This window comes from Ammodytes marinus, assembly GCF_949987685.1.
Source record: "Ammodytes marinus genome assembly, chromosome: 10".
Classification (NCBI taxonomy): Eukaryota; Metazoa; Chordata; class Actinopteri; order Uranoscopiformes; family Ammodytidae; genus Ammodytes; species Ammodytes marinus.
This window is the reverse complement of record NC_137214.1, coordinates 19,350,015-19,368,513: the sequence shown is the minus strand read 5'-3', so window position 1 is coordinate 19,368,513 and position 18,499 is coordinate 19,350,015. Positions and strand designations below refer to the sequence as shown.

The 18,499-nt window shown below is 41.0% G+C and overlaps 1 protein-coding gene across 1 annotated transcript; it reads left to right on the top strand.

Moving 5' to 3' along the window:
• Positions 1-1,094: 1,094 nt before the first annotated feature.
• Positions 1,095-10,513, top strand: g3bp1 (GTPase activating protein (SH3 domain) binding protein 1). Its single transcript, XM_080035972.1, has 12 exons — positions 1,095-1,217; positions 3,648-3,764; positions 4,461-4,542; positions 5,575-5,748; positions 5,872-5,962; positions 6,255-6,348; positions 6,742-6,988; positions 7,113-7,217; positions 7,962-8,082; positions 8,476-8,601; positions 8,868-8,977; positions 9,254-10,513. Exons 2-12 carry the CDS (start codon positions 3,670-3,672, stop codon positions 9,497-9,499), a joined length of 1,491 nt encoding a protein of 496 aa, XP_079892098.1. The 5' UTR covers positions 1,095-1,217; positions 3,648-3,669; the 3' UTR covers positions 9,500-10,513.
• The last annotated feature ends 7,986 nt before the right edge of the window (positions 10,514-18,499 follow it).

Here is an 18,499-nt window from a genome sequence, read left to right as displayed (position 1 = left end):
CCCGAAGTACTTGAACCCCTTCACTTGGGGTAAAGACTATTCTCTATTTGAGTAGACAATCCATTGGTGTCCTACTGAAACCATGGCCTCAGATTTAGAGGTGCTGATCCTCATCCCGGCCGCTTCACACTCGGCTGTGAACCAATCCAGTGAGAGCTGAAGGTCACAGACCGATGATGTCATCAGGATGTGGTCCTGATGACATCATCAGCATAAAGCAGTGATGAGATCAAAGTGACGATCACATTTCTGAAATGTCAGAGTCAGACAGTGATTTTGAAGAAGAGAATGAGATTGAGCATCAGCTAGTTCCATAACGAAGACACAGGACCAGCCTTCAGCAGCCAGCCCTAGAACCAGCCCATTAGTTTTGTAGTGTAAACTGACCTGAATGGGTTAAATTTCCAATTAAGTTCAAATAAATTAAAATCAATAATTATGAAAAACCCTGCTTCATTTGTAAATGTGTTGAATTTATCCCCCTCACATATTTTTTAATAGTTTTTCTTGTTTTATTACATTTTATTCAAAAACAGAGAAAAAACGAGTGGAACTTTACTCCATAAATGTGATCTAACAAAGGTAAAGGGCAACTATTAACCATATATGCTGTTTATATTTCTTGCAAATAGGATGAAGTAAACATCTGTTGAGTATTTTAACATAAAATGTTTGATTGTGTTGAATTAAAACCTCCTAAAATGCAGTGGGTCCACCAGACCCGTCACCCACAAACACTGGCTGTGTAACAATATGAACACCACACAAGGGTTAATTAAACCAGTTCAAATACAGGTTTTGTCGCCCCCGAGTGTTGAAGAGGCTGCGGTGCGAGGTCCCCTTGCGAGTCAAAACCTATGGTCAAAAACTAACATACCGGTAGACGCCAGCCGGCGAAACCATCGCACCTTCAACCATTACTGTAACATGATTGGCTCTAATGACAAACCAGGTAGAGGCACAGGGCTTCGGGATTGGTTGTAATTTAAGAGCATCGTGAAGTCGCGCCCGACAATTGGCGGATGATTAGCAGAGCTGCAATTTGATTGGCCTTTTGTCTCGCAAGAGGCGGGATGTCAGGTTCGGTTGCGGAGCTGAGACCGGTAACCTAGCACTCCAGCACGTTGTAACGCCGCTAGTGTTTCTGGCTGCCGCTGAGGTGATTCAAAGAAATCACTTGTTTCTAAATCAACGTTTTTTTGATAGTTGACCCACTGGTGAGTTGTTACCTAACATGAAAGTTCATTGTTTTTTATTGAAAAAAATAGCATTATTCTGTTTTGTATTCGGTACATTAACTGGGTCGCTTTTCCGGGCTCCGTCTACCTCCCGGTTTGGACCTGGTGGCTACTAGCATCCGTTCGCGTTAGCACCGCGACTATGCCAATTTGCTTGAAGAAGAACACACTTCATGTGTTAATGAATTGTTAATTGCCAGCTGGTGGTGTACTTGCATTTTGGTAGAATGTACATTTTTGGGATATAACCACTGCCCTCGTTTCATATCGGGGTTTCAGGACAAACCCACCGCCCCTCTGTAGCCCACTTCTAGCTCTCATCCAGTCGTGACTCCCTCCTTTCCTGTCCTCCTATTCCGCTTAGCTTGTCAGTTTCTCTCCCCAGTTTTACATGTCTACCTTACGGATTTATCTTCGTCGTGAGTGAGCTAGCCGGCTAATTTAGCCCGGCAGGAATGTGCAGTGTGGCGGGGGATCGGAGGGGACACGTGTTGGGGCAGTTCCACAGACCGAGTTATAGCCCGTGTCTGTCCTACTTTGGGGGCCGTATCGGCCAGCTGTCGCGGTTTAGGTCTAGTGCGGCCTACCAAGGTTCATTTTAGCCCAGGTTATATCTGGAAACCGCCGGTGGAGAGTCCCCAAATCCTCGCTGCCATGCCTCTCGTGGATGGGTATGTAGGCCGGTCGATAACGGAATGGCACCGCCGCTGCGGGCACGGCGTGGCCTTTGTCTCCACGCCATGCTTGCACTTTTCCACAAGCTGCTTTCTGTTATAGCTCCTGCAGTTTAACATGCCCTTCTATGTATGTATTCTCCAAATAAAATGGATCTGTTTTAGCCCCAAAAAATTGCTGGCAACATTAGATCTGTCCTTGCACACCGTGAGGTCGTTGGGCTACCTCACATCAGCGTGATTGGCTTAATGTGATGGATACGTTAATGTTCGCCGGTTGCTACGTGTGCCAGAACAACAGATGGCTCTAGGATGGTGTGGACAGGTGTGGCATACAGTCTATTAAAGACAGCACTCGTTTCCATGGTTGCTGAATGACCAGAACAGCTTGATTTACGCTTCCTTATCACTAGTCAAACACACTTAACACTGTCATTTTCTGTGTGCTATAATGTTTAAATGTGATATTCTGTATATTGGGAACAAGTAATTTTTTATTTGTCAGAAACCAGTAGGAAGTTGGCCCAAGTGATCATTGTATGGGTGTGACATAGACATCCATGGTTGTCCAAAACTTTTAAGATGGCATCATGGAGCCACACACCAACATTAATTGTGTGCCTGTCTTGCACTGTACTACTACTGGAAATTCTCAATAAAGCACTAAATCTGCTGCTGTAAATGGTCACAATGAAAAGCACTAGTTGTTCTTACTTGGGACATCTAACCAGTTGATTTAGCAATTGGTATCAACCTCAAATAGAAATCCAACAAAGCACATTTTCCAAATAGCTGGATACCAGCTGAAGAGATTGGTAATGTGAACAGACTCAGCAAGTGACTTTGGATCAGCTCTGGTGTTGGTGGGTCAACTGCAAAATAAAAACATGTCCTGCATATTTCAGTAGATGTTTGAAGGCCAAGTAGTATCCAACCTCTACGAAAAGCCACTGACCAGTACTAAAGTGTTGTCCTCTATATAAAAAATGCTTTCTAAATGTGCATTAGGTTCATTTATGAAGAAAAGGGGCAGTAGGGGTATCTGTGCTGTTCAAGTGGGTGCAATGACTGTACAATATCAGATTTGCAACCACTCTGTATGGAAACAAGCAGCGAATGCCTGGGTTTGTCGTCTGTGCCCTGGGCAGACTGTTTTAATGTCGCTGAACCCAGATGGGGCAGTAAGTACTCGTCACAATCAGCCACTTCTGCGGATCAAACGCATTTCATGCCGCTTGCATTTCAACATGGTCCACAACACATGGGAAACATGTACACATTTCTTTGTCCGTAACGGACAATGTGACATCGGAGGTTATGTTTACCCGACCTGATATCCACTGCTACCTGTTCATGGGATTCATTGGAACTGGCTTCTCTCCAGTCAGGGCGACTGGATGTTTCATCATCACAGGAATGTGTTGTGGCTTCTATTCTCTGGCACATGTCTGATATTGGCGAGCAATGTTGCAGCTGTTACTGCTATGGAGCTCATTAGTTGCCACCAAAATAACTTACAAAATTATCAGAGGAAGAGAAGCTGTAAGCCTTGTATTTCTTGATAAAGAACTTCAATGCCAGTGGATTTGAGCTAAATATAAGATCACATTACCTCTTGGAAGTTTTCTCTCCAAGTGATTAGGATGACCAAGTTCAGTGTGAACTGCCTCCATACTGCTTTGGTTTGTTAGTGGGATGTCAAGTTATCTAACCCCACTTCTTTTTTCCTTCTCAGAGATTTCCAGTTGACCAAAGAAATGGTGATGGAGAAGCCAAGTGCCCAGCTGGTCGGGCGAGAGTTTGTCCGACAGTATTACACACTCCTGAACCAGGCCCCTGACTACCTGCACAGGTACAACCAACAGGTCTTTCTGTCATGACTATTGGTCAGAGCTTTGTGGAACCCAGGTGTACATTTGTATTTCTGTGCACTTTTCTTGGTTCTTCCTGCATAGAGAATCTGTAGGCGGCCACCTCCGCCCAATTTTGTCTGTCTGCCGTTGTCATAGAATAATAATATATTTATTTTAGGGATGCACAGATTGCAAATTTGATACTGATATGTAGAAATGTTCTTTTGCCAATGTTAGTTTTTTGCGCCAGGTAAACATAAAACCATTAAAATAAATACTGAACTGTCTTCATCACACTTGCAATACAGCATTCATGAGATCCTGTCATTTAGCCATTTTTTAAAACTGGGTAGGATACTGTTGTATGCGTCAGACCAATTACCACAACATTAAGGCCGCGCAAAGTGAATTGCTAATGGGCCGATTAATAGTAAATAGGGCGGATGTCCCACCGATACATCGGCGCATCCCTAATTTATTTTGAATAATATTTTTCCATGACAACCCGTCTGGGGTGTGCACTTGAGAGAAATTTGGCAGAGACAGCCGCCTCTTTTCAGGAAAACCCCCGTCTCTGGTGCAGTGTTTTGGATTGAAGAGCAATTTCACAGAATATAAATATGCACATCTGAATACCCACCTCTACTCAAATTGCCCTCTGTGGAACATATTAACCATTTTCTCTTTCTGCTCAGGTTCTATGGAAAGAACTCCTCCTACGTTCATGGCGGCTTGGACGGCAACGGCAAACCAGTGGAGGCTGTTTATGGACAATCAGTGAGTGGGTTCATCCGTCAGATAACAGCTCTTACAATGCTTTTTTTTTCCCATAGAGCAACACTGCAATTAACTCCCACTTACTAACACAAAAAATACAGTCGAGCTGGAAGCAAAGTAGTTTACTAGCGCTGTTTATTACAAAGCAGATTGTTAGTCCGTCTTGTTCTGTGCTATCAGAAGGGTTTAAGAAGCTGATAATAAACATATTGGAGCTGAGAACACTTTTTTCCGTATTGACATTACATTCCCATTAATTTCTGTTTGCAGACTGTTGTTCTTAGACAGTGTTCTTTTGCTAATGTTGTGTTTAGCAAATCTATCTGAAGTAGGTTCTTTTTTCCATTCTCGCTCAGGTGCAACATCTTATTCTAAAAGTTTTTCTTCCTTAATTCCAACTGCTATGAGGATTATAACAACAATACATTTCATGAACCATAATATCTAATGTGATAAGACTTTGGCATAATACTGCTGCATGCTCATGTCATGCCTGTAGGCAGACGCAGATTCACTCCAGCAAAGAAACAGGCAGACAACATAAGTTAAACATGGCTCAACTTTTGCTGCGGCGCGATGTAACATCTCCCCGCCATGCGCTGCAGTGGCTAATCACATATCACTCATATGCAAGCTCACATTCCTGCCAGGAGACTTTGAGGATTTACCTTGCGGTAGTTGCGATGACATTTTATTTTATTTTCCAGAAACCGTTCCTCAAACACATCCACTGTGTTCTTTGTACTGAAGGGCTGTCCTTACATGTACAGCCATTTACTGTGCTAGTGGGAAGGATAATGGTTTGATTATATGAACCTACTCAGAAGAAGAGACACTGTCACGTAACAAAGGCCACGCTCAGGCAGAAATTAGACGAGAGTTGCACCCAATACCCTGTGAATATTCATTTGTAAGTGGGCAGGATGTGTGAGACGCAGTGTTGCTGCTGTGCTGAGATCAGACATGTTATTTTATACATGCGCAAAGAGCCTTCAGTTTGAGTTGAATGTCTTTTTTTCTTCTCTTTTTCAGGAGATCCATAAGAGAGTGATGGCTCTGAGTTTCCGAGATTGTCACACCAAGATCCGTCACGTGGACGCCCACGCCACCCTGAACGAGGGCGTGGTGGTGCAGGTGATGGGTGAGCTGTCCAACAACATGCAGCCAATGAGGAAGTTCATGCAGACCTTTGTGTTGGCACCTGAGGTCTGTACTTGATTCTGTCAAACATTAGACCTTTTTAGAGTCCCATTCTCCTCCAGTCTTTGTTGGTGTTTCCTTGAAGAGAAACGCTGTTAAACGGGTATCATTTTCTTCCGTCTTCTTCAGGGTACTGTGGCAAACAAATTCTACGTCCACAACGACGTGTTTCGTTACCAAGACGAGGTGTTTGGCGACTCTGACTCTGAGCCCGCAGATGGTGAGATAACATCCTTCCTTTTTCAAAAATGTGATTTCAAGTTGTTCTTGGTTCTCCACATTTCCCTCTTCTGTTTTTCTCCTGAATACCTCTTTAAATTTGATATTTCTCTCTTGGCTGATTTTCGAGAGATTGCATAACTTGTATCAGCACTGTAGCAACATAATTCAAGGTCTTGCTCAGACAGTTGTAATCCAAACTAAGTAATGGCAATATTAGTACTTTTATTCCACTGAAAGCAGGACATGGGTGTGATGTTAGTTTTCCTGAATACATTTGTGTGTGTCTTCAGAGTCTGATGATGAGGTGGAGGAGATCGAGGAGAGGGTCCCCTCCCCGGACATTGTTCCAGAGGAATCCGCTGCTTTCTACGATCCAGCAATCTGGTATGCTTTACCAGATTATGTTCCACAATTTAAAACACCTGTTTTACGAGCCTGTTTCTAATATTCACATTACCAAACCTACTTAATGAATGCATGTCGGTCAACCCTTTGATCCAATTTTTTGAATTTTTTAATTCGGTTCACTATTCCCCTACTCATGTGGAATTAGTTTTGAAACAGAAGTTAAAATCACATTCTTGATTTTAGAATAACTTTGCTAATTTCTGTACTTGAAATCTTACTTATTTAAGTGTGTTGTGTTTTGTTTTGTTTTTTACATTCAAGGAGATTGTTTTAGACTTGGGTAGAGCATGATGAGATATGCTCCTTCTATATGATCAGGTGTGTGTGTGTGTGTGTGTGTGTTTAACGGTCTCATGCTTGTCCCTGTAGTTCCGAGCCGACTGTCCCCGGTGAGGAGGATGAGGTGGACGCAGCCAGTCCAGAGCCGGAGGTGGAGGTGGAGGCAGCAGCAGCAGTGGTGGTGGTGGAGGTGAAGGCGGAGCCGCTGCTGGAGACACAGACAGAAACACACACACCAGACGAGGAGACAGAGAAGAGCCCCACCCCCGCCCCACCCACCGCAGAACCTGCAGCTGTGCCCGCTGAACCTGCCCCCGCCGCACCAGAAGAAAACAGGGTAGGGTTAAATCGCTTGGCCACACAAATAGTTTTTAATTTAGTTTTTTTTTTTAAGGATGCATGTAGTATATTTTGTTTTCCTCAGGCCTAAATGCCTCCTGTGTTGTGTGTCTTCCCTACAGCCATTCTCCTGGGCGTCAGTCACCAGTAAGAACCTTCCTCCTAGCGGGGCTGTCCCAGTCTCTGGAATTTCCCCACACGTCGTCAAAGTTACTCCCACAGCACCGGTAGGTTTGCTGCTGTAAAAACACCTTCTTCTTTTAAAGCTCTTTATTATTACTATGTACTGATTATGAATGAATTGGCTTTTTGCTGGATTTTTTTTAATGGGTAAGTAACACAAAAAGAATACTTTTGACCACAATTCAGACAGGTACAGCTAATCATTATTTTAAAAATCTATTTCAGGAGATTAATGCTTTAGTTTTCTGGCATTATAGCTAATACATGAACATTCTTATTTTTCATACACAAAAGACAAACTGTACTTATAATTTAAATCTAGTATTTATTTAAAATTTTATTTAGAATTAATCATTTTGGATAAAAGGTTTTATAACATGATGCAATTTGTCTCAAAGGTTTAATTTCTACGTTGTCATCATTTATAAAACAATATTTCAAAGCAACCATGACTTTTAGATGTGTCCTGTGTGGTTTTCTGGCAGTAGGTGTCACTATTTTAACATTTTGACTCATTTTGGAACAAACATCTCTTATGTCCTTCTTTGTAAAGATGAAAGCAGATGGCTGCGCTGTGTTGCATCTCCCAAAGAGTAGACTTTACTTTGATTTCTTTCTTTGAGTAGATATGAAAGCTGCAGGACTTCTACGTCCCCTGCTGGCTGGACCTTTTATGATGATAATCAAAGATGTTCTTCATTTGCCTAAAGTGAAGTCATGGATCTCCACAACAGAAAGCCTGCTCTTTCTTTCTCCCCTTAAACAAACTGTGTATTGTTGACTCTCAGCCCAGAGTGGAGGTGAAGCCCAGTGAGTCCCAGACAGCAACACAGAGGCCACAGAGAGACCAGAGGCCCAGGGAACAAAGGCCTGGAGGCCCTCCACCTGTACACAGAGGACCCAGACCAGGTAAACACACTCACACATGGAGTTTATGCCATGGTGGAATGGCTTTTTACCAAATATAACTGTCAGTCACTCTGGTAACATTAGGCCGTGTGTATGAACACCTAATCAAATGAGATGGGTGCTGTGGAGCATGTGTCACTTCTCTGCTAGTCTCCACAAAAGAGTATTTCAGAAGAATAAGAACATTTTCTTGAAGAACATGTACTGACAAACCTGAAATCCACACCCAACTACTATTTATTTATTTCCAACTAACAAAGCAAATTCAACACAATTATAAATTAGTTAGAAAACTAAATGTATTAATTGCAGTGCATGCTTAACACCGGGTAGTTATTGTTCATATTTTCAAAGCATGTGTCCCTGTGTTGACCTGTTGAATGGTTGTTTCAGTTCGAGAGGGGGAGCAGGGCGAGACAGAGGGTCGCAGAGCCATCAGGTACCCCGACGCCCACCAACTCTTTGTGGGCAACGTCCCTCACGACGTGGACAAGACCGAACTCAAGGAGTTCTTTGAACGTAAGTGGGATTTCATGACACTTTAAAAAGGTTGAGGAAACATGTTGAGAAAGAAAGAACAGCCTATTAATTACTATTGTACTGTATATTACCTCAATTTGAGGATGACCCCTTTAAGAGCTATTTTCTGTAAAGATTTTTTTTTCTCTGGGTTTTGAATAATTAAAGATAACAATTTAGATTTAGAATGTTTCAGTGCACAAACATTACATTGTCACCATGGTGGTAAAATGTTCAAATATAACGTCTCTTCCCCCCGTCTACAGAGTATGGTACAGTCCTGGAGCTGAGGATCAACAGTGGAGGGAAGCTACCAAACTTTGGTTTTGTGGTGTTTGATGACTCTGAACCTGTACAGAAGATCCTCAGCAACAGGGTAAGACAAGTTATCAGGCTTATTGGAGACATGTTCATGTTTATCTTTCTCTGATTCTGCACCCTTTATTGTATAAAGGCTGAAATACCCTGAGCAACTTGCCCTGTTGGAAATGATTCTTCTCATCATTTCTGGGTTTTTTTTTTATGGGATTTGAACATTGAGTTTGCCTAATACCTGAAACTGAAATTAATTAGAAGTTTTTAACGTTGCTGTTAGGAATGTATTGGGTTTAATGGAGGAAAAGGCTTTAATCCTCGTCTCTCTTGTCCTCAGCCCATTAAGTTCAGAGGAGACATCCGTCTGAACGTGGAGGAGAAGAAGACTCGGTCGGCCAGGGAGGGCGACAGGCGGGACGTGAGGCCCCGTGGTCCAGGAGGCCCCGGAGGCCCTAGAGAGAGAATAGGAGGCGGAGGCCCCCGAGGGCCACCTACCCGCGGAGGCATGGCACAGAAACCCAGCTTCGGCTCTGGGCGAGGCGCCGGGCCCAGTGAGGGCCGCTACTCTGCCCCACGCCAGTGAGACCCCCCCTGGGCTCCAAACCTGAGTTAGATTACTATTTGGATTCAACTTACTTCTGAGTGGCTAATGAATTACTGCAGCAGGAACTAATTGGACAAACCCAACATGTAACACAAAGCCCTTCTGTCCATTGAGCATAGGAGCAAAGATGAGGAATCATTTCATTTATAGTCAGAATGTGGGTCGCTCCAGTCACCCCGATTTCAGACTGGTTTCCTCCTTATTCTTTCTCTGAAATACTCCAAGTATTTGGAAGGGATTTCTGTTAGTAACTGACACAGGTTTGGTTGAGAGCTTTCACCGTTAAGTCATGCCAGCTCCTGCTAAATTCAACAGCTGGTCTCGACGTGTGTCTCTCATGAAGATGGCTGCCTCCTCTTCCTCCCCAAGCTCTCTTTACCCTCCTCACCTGATTCTTCTCCTTTCTCACCTGCTGCTCTTTGTTTCCCTCTGAGAAATCCAGAATGTTACTCCTCTTCTTTTTGCTTCCATCTCTTCCAACTATCTTCCTCTTTGTCGTCTCCTCCACCAACACATGTATTATCAGAATTTTTTTTTGTCATTTCCTTTTGTTTTGTTTTTCATGCTGAACTTGAATTTTTAAAGAGGAAAATCGAAACATGCAAACACACGAAAAAGGGGTAAATACTACTTGAATTGGGGATTTAAAAACCCAGAGGTTAGGTTTTTTTCGCGTTCTCTCTCCCTGTTTCTTAAAGGAACGTGTACTTTACTGCTTGGGCAATCCTGTGTATTGCTGCCACCGTTGTATCTAGCGATGGATCTGTCTTATCTTTTTATTCTATCAGGTCAAGAGCTGAACTGTCGTGGTTTTATTTGAGTAATAGTGTTGGCTTGTAATATGTGGATTCACGGACGCGTCTGAATGGAGCATGTATCAAATCATGTATCAAATCCTGTTGGGCTTCTACTACCGAATGCACTTCATTTGTCATCATGTTTAAACGGAACTCACCTGCCGATGAGAGAACTAAATTAAAAGTGATTTACTGTTTTAAACCTTTGGTCTGTTTGGTCTCGTTTTGACTGTGCACATTGTTGTTGGGAGAATATTTGACCAGGACTGGGAATCACAACCTGAAAAACCTTATTGGTACTTGCCGAAATATATACAGTATCTCACAAAAGTGAGTACACCCCTCACATTTCTTCAAATATCTTATAATAGCTTTTCATGGGACAACACTGAAGAAATTACACTTTGATACAATGTAAAGTAGTCAGTGTACAGCTTGTATAACTGTATAAATGTACTGCCCCCTCAAAATAACTCGAAACACAACCATTAATGTCTGAAGTGCTGGCAACAAAAGTGAGTACACCCCTTAGTGAAAATGTCCAAAATGGGCCCAAAATGTCAATATTTTGTGTGGGCACTATATTTTTCCAGCACTGCCTTAACCGTCTTGGCCATGGAGTTCACCAGAGCTTCACAGGTTGCCACTGGAATCATCTTCCACTCATTCATGACGACATCAAGGGAGCTGGTGGATATTAGAAACCTTAGGCTCCTCCACCTTCGGTTTGAGGATGCCCCAAAGATGCTCAATAGGGTTTAAGTCTGGAGACATGTTTGGCCAGTCCATCACCTTTACCCTCAGCTTTTTTAGCAAAGCAGTGGTCGTTAAGAGGTGTGTTTGGGGTCGTTATCATGTTGCAATACTGCCCTGCGGCCCGGTTTACTAAGGGAGGGGATCATGCTCTGCTTCAGTATATGGCACAGTACTTGTTGGTATTCAGTGAACTGTAGTTCCCCAGTGCTGGCAGCACTCATTTAGCCCTAGACCATGACACTCCAACCACCATGCTTGACTATAGGCAAGACACACTTTTCTTTGTACTCCTCACCTGGTTGCCGCCCCATACACTTGACACCATCTGAACCAAATACGTTTATCTTGGTCTCATCAGACCATAGGACATGGTTGCAGTAATGTCCGTGTTCTGCCTGTCTTGAGCAGTCTGCGGGCTTTCTTTTGCATCATCTTTAGAAGAGGCTTCCCTCTGGGACGACAGCCATGCAGGCCAGTATGATGCAGAGTGTGGCATATGGTCTGAGCACTGACAGGTTGACCCCCCCCACCCCTTCAAGACCTGCAGCAATGCTGGCAGTATTCATAGGTCTACTGTATTTTCCAAAGCCAACCTCTGGATATGACCCTGAGCAAGTGCACTCAACCTTCGTAAACTGGGCTGCAGGGCAGTACTGCAACATGATAACGACCCCAAACACACCTCCAAGATGACCACTGCCTTGCTACAGAAGCTGAGGGTAAAGGTGATGGACTGGCCAAGCATGTCCAGACCTAAACCGTATTGAGCATCTGTGGGGCATCCTCAAACAGGAGGTGGAGGAGTGCAAGGTCTCTAATATCCACCAGCTCTGTGACATCATCATGAATGAGTGGAAGAGGATTCCAGTGGCAACCTGTGAAGCTTTGGTGAACTCCATGCCCAAGAGGGTTAAGGCTATAAGCCACATAATGTGGCATTGTCATAGGGCTACATATTATAACCATATGAAACAACAATAATTTGATGATTTTCTTCTTTATTTATAGGCTAGATGTAGACATTTTTGTTCTTTTTAACCCCATATTATAGGCCTATCAATGATATATTTCGCAGTTTTTACTTCGTGCTTCCTACTTCTCTCCACCCCAGAATGTCTGTCCAATGAATGAATGACCTCAGATCACGTGTAATCATTGCTTTGTAATGCTGGTTCACTTGCAAAAGGGGCAATATGAAAGTGAACCACACCAAACAAAAAAAATCTGAACTCTATTTGGTCTGGACCAAAGCAAGTGAACTAGCGGACATTCCCAGTGTGAATACACCCTAAGAGAAAGTTAGCTAAAAGGACGATATCGCTTACTTATCCGTTAAATATTTGCTGATTTGAATTCTTAGTTTTGCAGATTTTAGACAATCAGGGCAAAGCTGTTTTTTTCTATCTTTTATCATATGGGAATTAGTATTAAGATGTTACACTTAGCCCTGTTGACAGTTTAAGGATGTTTAGATGTGATCAGGGGGATTATAGGGTATGACAATCAGCCTGGCACACTGAGAGATTAATAATTGAACCAATTTAATTTATATTCATATGGTTATGTGATGACAGGATTGAGGAAACGCCTTTTTATATTCCAGGACATTAGAAACACAAAATTACCATATTATCAAGTCAGCACAACTAATTTCAACATAACCTAGACTTTAACATTTGACTATTAGTTAAAATTGTATATTATGATTGAGAGAGGCTGCATGGCTATTTACAATCACACAGTGAGGGCAAACAAGTCTTGTTTGATATCTTTAGTGATGAAAATATGATATCCAAGTTTTGATATTAAACTACTATTTTGGATACGTTCTTTAAACATTCAAAATGTTCTCCAATTCATCAAAAAAGGCTGAAATCACGAATGTACATGTTGTATTATTCATGCAGCATTACAAGAAGTCTAAATAAATTATCTAGCAACGTCTTCTTAAATGAGAAGAACAAGAATAATGACTATGCAGTCTTTTGAACACGTTAATTTGAAACTTGGTCAATCCCAAAAGAAACTTTTTTAGTGCCAATAACACATTTATACAGTTATGAAGTATTGTGGTTCCATATGTTGTCCTAAATGTTATGGATGACTATTACTGGAGCTTATAGTACAGACCTTTATCAGACTAAGTTTCATTCTGTTTCTCATTTTCATCTAAATGTTCTTACATGGGACCAATTTCCTGTCATTGGATCAAAAACCTTTGCCTTTACAAACTTGTCTAAGTGAGAAACAGCTGTGTACTTGAGGGGAACCGACCTGTAACTGATGCTGCCCTTTGCCCTCTGTGTGGAGGCAGCCTGGAGAAAAGACTGATCGATGCAGTGTTAGAAAAAAAGACGAAAGGCTTCAATACATCAATGAATCCAGTTTAAAATGCTATGGTGTTCCTGAAAAAGCTGCTGCATTATTCAGTAATGTCCAGCTGCATTCAGGGGAGCATGGCAGGCTAGAGGCACTTCTCTCCAAACACCTTTTTCACATGTGTCATTAACTCATGGTATTGAACGACTTTTGTTATGTATCAAAGGAATGTAATATAAAGCTTTATTGCAGACACCATGCAGGTCCATTTAATCCATAATACAGTATACAGTACATAGTAAAAAAGAGCTACATAAATACATAAAAATTGCAGTAGTAAGTGATATGGTACTTTTAGCTAACTTCCTGTCAATGACTGCAGTTGGCAGTCCCCTCCCCGGTCCCTAAGTCTTTGTCATATAGTGCCACGATGGCACAGAGACCCCCCTCTTTATAGCGCTCTTGTCTGATGTCTCTTGTTTGAATCTGCCTATTCGCATGCCGCCCGTCTCTCCACTCTCTTCTGTCTCTATTTTCAGCTGTCGAATAAAAGGAAATCGTCCTGCAATCCCCTCAGTGGGTGGGTCATATGCAGTGTAACTTGAATCATTTCTGACTGTGAGCTGAATAAAATTTGAGCTCAGCTCTTCTGACATGTCTCAGCTCATATAGGACCCACTAAAACTTCCCAATTCCCAGACTTAATAGCCCTTCAAGGCATGTTTAAGTGGTACTTATTACTGGGATAGCTCTACATCCAGTATTCATGACAGATGACCGCTTATTAATACAAAATCAGCCGGACTGAAGACTTTTCAGCCAAGAAGTCTATTTATTTTAGAGTGGGCCTGGAGATATATGAATGAGTTCAAACTGTTCATCTGCCCTGGTCTGATAGTCAGTGGCTGTCATTCAACTGAAAACATACAGGTTCAAATTCCATGGATATGTGTGCTGATATCAACATTAAAAAAAAGTATTATTAATTATAAAATGATCTATCTTTTAGCCTACATGTTGCAATATACCCAGGGGGCAAAGTGATTTTATGGACATGGAGCGTTGTAAAAGGTTGTTCACCAAAAATGACATCTAGGACCTTCCACGATCACAACCTGGGTGGACAACCTTGTCAACAAGCTGCTGGAAAGCTACAGCGGGCCGACATAGCAAATCAGAACCACTGTTTAAGTGAATGGGGGTGGGCTAATGGGGAATTTTTTGAACTTATTCATTATACTCATTATGAAACTTTGCCAGTTGATTACAGACATTAAAACAAAAACTTTTTGTATTACAGTATTTTCGAAAATGTTTAAATAAATATGAAAAATCATCAATATCTTACTAATGATGCATACATTTGCAGATCTGCAAAGCCCCAAAATCTAGATGTTGGACAAAAGCAGAGTCAATTTGTTTTTAAATTTTGAAAACAAAACAAGTGTCCAACTGCCTGAATCCTTTCCTAATCACAGTTCAAATTTGATCAATAACCCAAAGAAAATACATTTTTTACACAGTTACATTTCATGTGCCATGGACCAAAAGTGTCCTTTTGGAGTCTCCAGCTGGTATTTTAGGAAACGGCTAGACATTCCCTTGGAAAAAACAGTGTAAAAAATTAATTTATATATTTAAGAAAATGTATTAGGCCTACTTGAGTTCGAAGTTGCATGCCTTTTTTAATTGTTCCAAGTTGATCTATTTGAAGTTGATAGTTGTGGGTTAAGCTGGCTTTTACAAAGAGGTACCCAAGTGATCTGTAGGTGTGAAGGTTTGAGCGACAATACTCTTGCATGTATTCTCTCAGGACTTTGATTTCTTCTACTCCACTGACTTCACCTGCAGGATGGACTAGACTCATTAATGTTGCAGGGTTTGAGCCCATGATCTACAGTGCAGCCAGGGTAGACGCATGGTTCACACCCAGCCTCCTGTAAATGCTTATGTGTCAGTAGTCAGTGTGAATGCAGCTCTCCTGCTGCAGACACATTTTTAGTATTCATGGACAAACATGGCTTTGAGCATGCTTGTTCCAGCTGGCAGCAAGACCCAAAGCATACAGACATGCAGGCGGGCGCATGCATGCACGCATACACACACATTATGGCTGTGACATGGGGATGTGTCAAGCTCCGCCTGGCAATGTTGGGTTCCATTGTACTCTGACATTGTGAACCTCCGACATGGAGGTGCACAAACAATTTGATCAGTAAGCAGATTTACCCTTTCACAAATGTTTTACATTTTGGAACAAAGGACCATGTCTTATTAAAACAAAATAAAACTTCCAGATGCACTGGTCGGAACCCTGTAATACCACAGTGGAAACCCCTTTGTTCTTAGTAATGGAATGCACCGCTGATGTAAAAGGGGTGACTGTGCGCTGCATTTGATTTTAGCGCATACAGTCACACACAGACAGACACCCAGATAGTTTTACTCCTCAAAGCTGCAAATACAAGTGCTTTTATCAGTGGGTCAAATGCTCAATCCATTGTTTTTTTATCTCAATAACTTATTTCTCACATAATTGAAATAGAACCTGGAATCTGCTGAGACTGTGCTTTTGGAAATACTGGGCAAGACAATGACTTGCTGATGACAGAGGGCAAGGAAATAATTCAATTATTATAATATAAACAAACCAAGATTACACAAAACATTAAGTCAGTTGTTAAGATATATGTATATCCATCAGACAATAAATACACCCTACAGCAAATATTTATTTGCAATTTTTAATACTTTTTCTTTAATGATTACACAGATCCTTGAGTCCAGTAACAGAAAGCAGAAGATCCAACTCCAACAACCTTGACAATGTTCAAAAACAGGTAAAGAGATTTTTGTTCAGAAAACCTTTAATCGTTAATAGAATTAGTAGTATGACATATTTCAATAAATATTTAGATATATACAGATACAGCAGAAACGGTACATTCTTTTTTTTTCTCTTCAAATTGCTTCACATTTTTTGTACAAGCCAAAATGTCTGCCATTGTATTTATATTCATGCAAAATATTGTTTCTCAGATTAATGAAAAATAAAAAGGATTTGCTGAACTTTTCTTTTTTTTCATCCTGCTTTGATGTGCACTCTCGGATTATAAGCCTCATAATGAGCATTGTAATTTCTGCAAATTAAACGGGTGCACTTTGTGCCAATACACAATAGAAGCAAGTAAAGCAAAATTAAGGCCATTCCAACTTGTGCAAATTAAATAAATAAATATAATAATTATAATAATAATGTTTCCTTTAGTTCACAGCAGTTCAGGACTCACTGTATTTTTCCTTCTCCCTTTAGGGCATCAGATTGTACTATACATACAATAAAATACAAGGGAATCAAAAAACTCATTAATCATCAACAAATCAAACCATGCTACTTTAAAATCCAGTTCAAAACCTAAGGATTTATAAACTTCCAAAAACACATCCTTCATTGTTCAGTCCGTATGCATTGCATTGCACCGTAATGCAATATAAACCCAGTATCTATCTTGTTATATACCCCTCCCTCCCCCAACCCATACAGTTTAACAATGATTAATACAATGATGTGAGGCCTATGACAAAGCTCTAAAATGTCTATGATACATATAACACCCAAGCCTGAGGAAAGGGTATGAATCATGTAAAATGGTAGTTGAATGAATCAATGATATGCTTATAGGTCCTCGTTTTTTAGTTGCATATTCAACCCCCATATGGCACGAGAATATATGTATGTACGGTGTAGAAAATGGACAACTGCTGTTGGCAAAGAGGCGTTCCTGACTAAGTCAAGATGCAGTGTCTATGGCACAGAGAGGAACAATTAATCATCATAATTAGACAGAGCCTGCTGAAATGTCCCAGTCCAATTTAGGCCGTGATCAGAGAGGTTGTTGGAACTTTGTAGTTCATGTATTCCGTATTCCGAATGAATTTTTTTTGTTGTCATTTTTACCCAACAAATACATATCTGAAATCAAGCAAGCCGAATAACATGTCATTTCAGCATTCAGTGTTGCACTAGCTTACTGTGCCTACTCCCTTTTGCTACATTGTTTCAAAGTATGAAAGTGAAACTGTCGACATTACTAGCAAGTTCATTTATCCTTTAGCTCTGTGCTGGAAAAACAAAGGGGTTTTTTTCTTGAAACTTTTTTTCCTGTGACATTTGCATGATACAATGACCACAACGAAAGGATGTAATTCGGGGATGTAAACACATGAATGCCATCTGGAAGTAAATTGACTTGGTGTTGTTTGGACACCATGAAGCTACATCAGAAACACGCTACGTCAGGCAAGTCAGTATGCTGCTAGTTTTATCTGGCTACCAGACAGTTTCAGAAGAGATTGTGAAAAGATGTCCAACGATAAATTCAACTCAACTCACAGTTAAAGATAAATAAATGAAGTACCTCAGTGATTATGGCCTTGAATAGTTCAATGAATCTGGGAAAGTTAAATTGAATGCATAGTTTGTTGGACGAAACGTATTCTATGGCACTCCCACTTTAAAGTTAAAATATTTTGGAATGTAAACAGAAGAATGTATGTGCGTGGCATAGCCCTTCGGATCAGTCTTACACACATTTCATGAAATTCATGAAAATAGATCTCTATAATATCTCCTGTATGCACATGTTCACTCCCTATACGAATGATCTTTCTCATATAAAACAAGTAACAAGATAAAACAAAATGCTTAACAGTAAGTTTAAAAGGGATGGGTAGGTGACCTATCAATTAAAAATAACCTAAAATAAAAAATACAATAAAAATTAAGAAGGGAAAATGCAGAATGGTTCCTAAATATGCCTGTATTTATTATCATTTAATTTTTGTATATATCTGGAGTTAATCTGGTAAACCCAATACTGCATCTGGCGATCATATTAAAAGGACAAACTGAACACATCCTGCAACAAATCCTGAACACTTGCCCCACCAGAGCAGCAAATGCAATGGCAACTACATCAAACACAAGAAACAAAAATATATCTCTTTGGTTTTGCTTCAAAACCAAGTTGGACTGGGGCTTAAACTTTTTGACCTGGAGAAAGTTTAATTGAAATAGTATTTTCATCAAGAACAACAGTTAATATAG